The sequence below is a fragment of the Pyxicephalus adspersus genome, chromosome 10 (assembly GCF_032062135.1).
Source record: "Pyxicephalus adspersus chromosome 10, UCB_Pads_2.0, whole genome shotgun sequence".
NCBI classification, from domain to species: Eukaryota; Metazoa; Chordata; class Amphibia; order Anura; family Pyxicephalidae; genus Pyxicephalus; species Pyxicephalus adspersus.
Genome location: NC_092867.1, coordinates 58,485,484 through 58,488,500, shown reverse-complemented (window position 1 = coordinate 58,488,500; position 3,017 = coordinate 58,485,484). Strand labels below are relative to the sequence as shown.

Genomic DNA, 3,017 nt, shown 5'->3' with positions numbered 1-3,017 from the left:
TTATATTGAGGAATGGAGATGGACCTTTCATATGGTGTATACATATGGTAAAGCATACACTTGAGGTTAAGTTCTTCGTTTCACCCTCAGTGGTTATCCATTAGTTGACATATAGAAGTAAAATAAAATGTAAACACTTACCTGAGCTGATATTGAGAAAAGGTTCTTCCTCTTTGATTGTCACCATTATTCCATCTTTCTCTGTAAATTGCTGGTCACCAATCACATATGTCTCTTCTTCTTCTTCCTCTTTAATCTCAACTTTCAAATCCACCGGGTTACTATCCTAAAACCCACAAAGTAATAAAACAATTGACACAATTTACTCTTTAGAGAAAATTTGGTGTCAGTTTATTTTGAGCTGAACATTCAGTTTTACTCACCTGATCTTCCTGTGAACCATGCTGGAGATTAGAAGAACTTCTGCTACTAGATGACTCCATCATGGCATCTTCTTGTCCTTCTGAAAGTTTCTCCATCACACCGACCTCCTCACACTCCTCTTTTATCTCTTGTTTGACCACAATATTGAACGAGTCCAAACATCCATTCTGAGAATGTAAATATAAACATTTGCTACCAAATGAATTTGAATTGTTACAAAAACAGAGAACATAATTGCTGTTGACCTTTGTTGGTCACAAACCTACCTGATGATGGTGAGGGATCTCCTGACCTTCCTGTGTGGAATCCCGGGAATACAGAGGACGGGGACATCTCACTGGTGGGTTCCCGTTACTGGATCCATCTGTAGGAAACACACACACTGACTGAATACATTGTCTCTATGTGTTTATCAGATGATGGGGGATCCAGGTGGACCCTCCGTCCTTTTCAATAAAGTCTCCTCTTACCCGGTAATGTGAGGGTCTGGTGGGCCTCCATCATGGCCTCCTTGTAGAGGTCCTTGTGTCATGAAGTGCAATTTCAGAATCCTCCACACTTGTCTGGTATAGGTTCTCAGGGAATACCTAAGGTATAAATTAAATATTTATTATTATTTGTCCTATAAGAAAACATAATATATGCAATATTTACATAAGAGAAAAAAAATAAATATTAGGCTTTTATGCTGAAGTCAAACAAATATCTAAAACTTTAAACCAAACATTCTTTACATAAACAAATACATCTATCTAAGCCAAAACATAACCAAGGCCAAGAAGCACAAACACTTCCTCATGTATGTTACCCCCAAACATCAATCCACGTAACAAAATCTACGGAGTGTATTGAGGACAGCCAGGGAAATCCGCTCACCCTGAGAAGGAGAAGAACACTGGAGGACGGCCTGATGTTCCTCCTTGCCTTTTCCAGGCCTCCTCTGCCATGCTTCCACTCCTCAGACCCTGAATTTACCCCACCGTGTGCAGAATATCATTCCCCACGACTGGAAGGATTTTTCTCTGTATACATACCTGACACATGCATTTCAAGTGTAATTTGCAACTACTGCACTGGCTATAAAAAGAATCAAAATCCTGGTAAGTCTGGAATGCTCCATATACCCCCCCATAACTCATGTGACTGAGACAGGGAATACCTAGAGCCCTCCCCCACCCTTTTCTTCTACATTGAAGGAGCATTGGAGCAGAAAGTGCCCCATGGTGTCTTCCGCTTCTCTACATTCCGGTCTCAGCACACACAGAGTCTCCTGAGGGTGCTGATAAATCCTCAAAGCCACGTCCGGTCCCTAAACGTCATGGGAATTCTGTCCACGTTAATTCAGTTCAGCCCAGCCTGGACCTGGCCCATCCCCTAATGACCCATCGGGGTAACAGAAGCCGTCCTGCCGGATCCTGTTCATGTTTCCCAATTCCCAGCAGCCAGAAGGGCTTTCTGCAAGCATGTTACCAAAATAATGCCAAAAAACGGCGGAGAATACCACCGACCATACCTAGGCCACCCTCCCTTGTGGATAGGGCACCGGGAACAGGATCTATAGCCAATCAATAAACATAGATTGTAAGCCACATATGATTCACCCAATCACAAGCTTTCACCTGATCCAATGCCAGCAGATATTTCCTTCGGAATTGGACTGATTCAGAGCTTCTTGTACAGCATTGTGGTATATGTCAGAGCTATGGGAAGTAATAAAATAATCCATGTATTATATTGATCATATTAAACAATATATATATGTGTGTGTCAGCATCTGCTGCACATAAACACATCACACCAACCATGAGAGATAAGGACGCCGTTACTGCATGAAAACATAAAATAATATCTTATGGGGGCGGAGACTTCCCATCCAGTACAAGGACCCGGAAGTGACGATTGGCAGAGAACCGGAAGTGGGCGGGGATTCGTGCGTCAAACTTCCAAGCCCTGGAAAATTAAACTGGAAGGCAGGAGAATGGATTCTCAGTTTTTTTACACAGCAAAAGAGTATGTCTGTGTGATTTATATATTATAATCTGTCAGGGTAATACTGGGGTGCCATCCCCTTATTATAGGGCGCACTGGTAGTTATCTCCCGAGGTTTTGAATATCTCAGATTTTCTACATTTAGATCTGTTGTGGTTGTTAACTGAAAGCAAACACTACATTCCTCACTAGGGAAGGGGGGGAAATTTAGTTGTTTTATCTAAAATCATGAAGAAAAATCCAAAACATGCAATGTATTGCAGCTAACCAGCGCTTAGGCCTGAAGCTGCAATCAGTGCCGTTATTTTTTTATTATGCTTTTATTCCCATCAGTAGAACTGGGGAAGACTGTTTTACTTTACTCAAACCAAGAATGGAACTTATTCGATTATATTTGCTAAGAGAAACCACATTTTCAAAAGTTTTCTTTTTGTCACCCTGTTTCCCCTATGATAAGGCACTGTCTTATATTTTTTGAAATGACAAAATATGCCCTAGGTCTTATTTTCAGAGGATGTCTTATTTTTCCATGAAGAAGACTACAGTACACATTTATTGTTGAAAATCACACATGATCACTCTGTGCCATTGATTGTTCCGTTCTGATCACTCTGTGCCATTCATTGTCCCCTTCTGATCACTCA

The 3,017-nt window shown here is 41.2% G+C and overlaps 2 protein-coding genes across 5 annotated transcripts in view; both read right to left on the bottom strand.

The window, feature by feature from the left end:
* The window catches only part of LOC140338975 (uncharacterized), a 67,208-nt gene that overhangs the window by 2,532 nt on the left and 61,659 nt on the right, over positions 1-3,017 (bottom strand). For 2 of the 4 annotated variants that reach the window (XM_072423389.1, XM_072423390.1), the window contains exons 5-7: positions 651-748; positions 384-551; positions 142-286 (exon numbers count right to left, since the gene is read on the bottom strand). In XM_072423389.1, coding sequence (XP_072279490.1) covers positions 142-286; positions 384-551; positions 651-748 — 411 coding nt within the window. The other 2 variants (XM_072423392.1, XM_072423391.1) reach the window with 2 other exon arrangements.
* LOC140338964 (uncharacterized) overlaps positions 1-3,017 on the bottom strand; it is a gene marked incomplete in the record, with an annotated part of 329,302 nt that overhangs the window by 283,722 nt on the left and 42,563 nt on the right.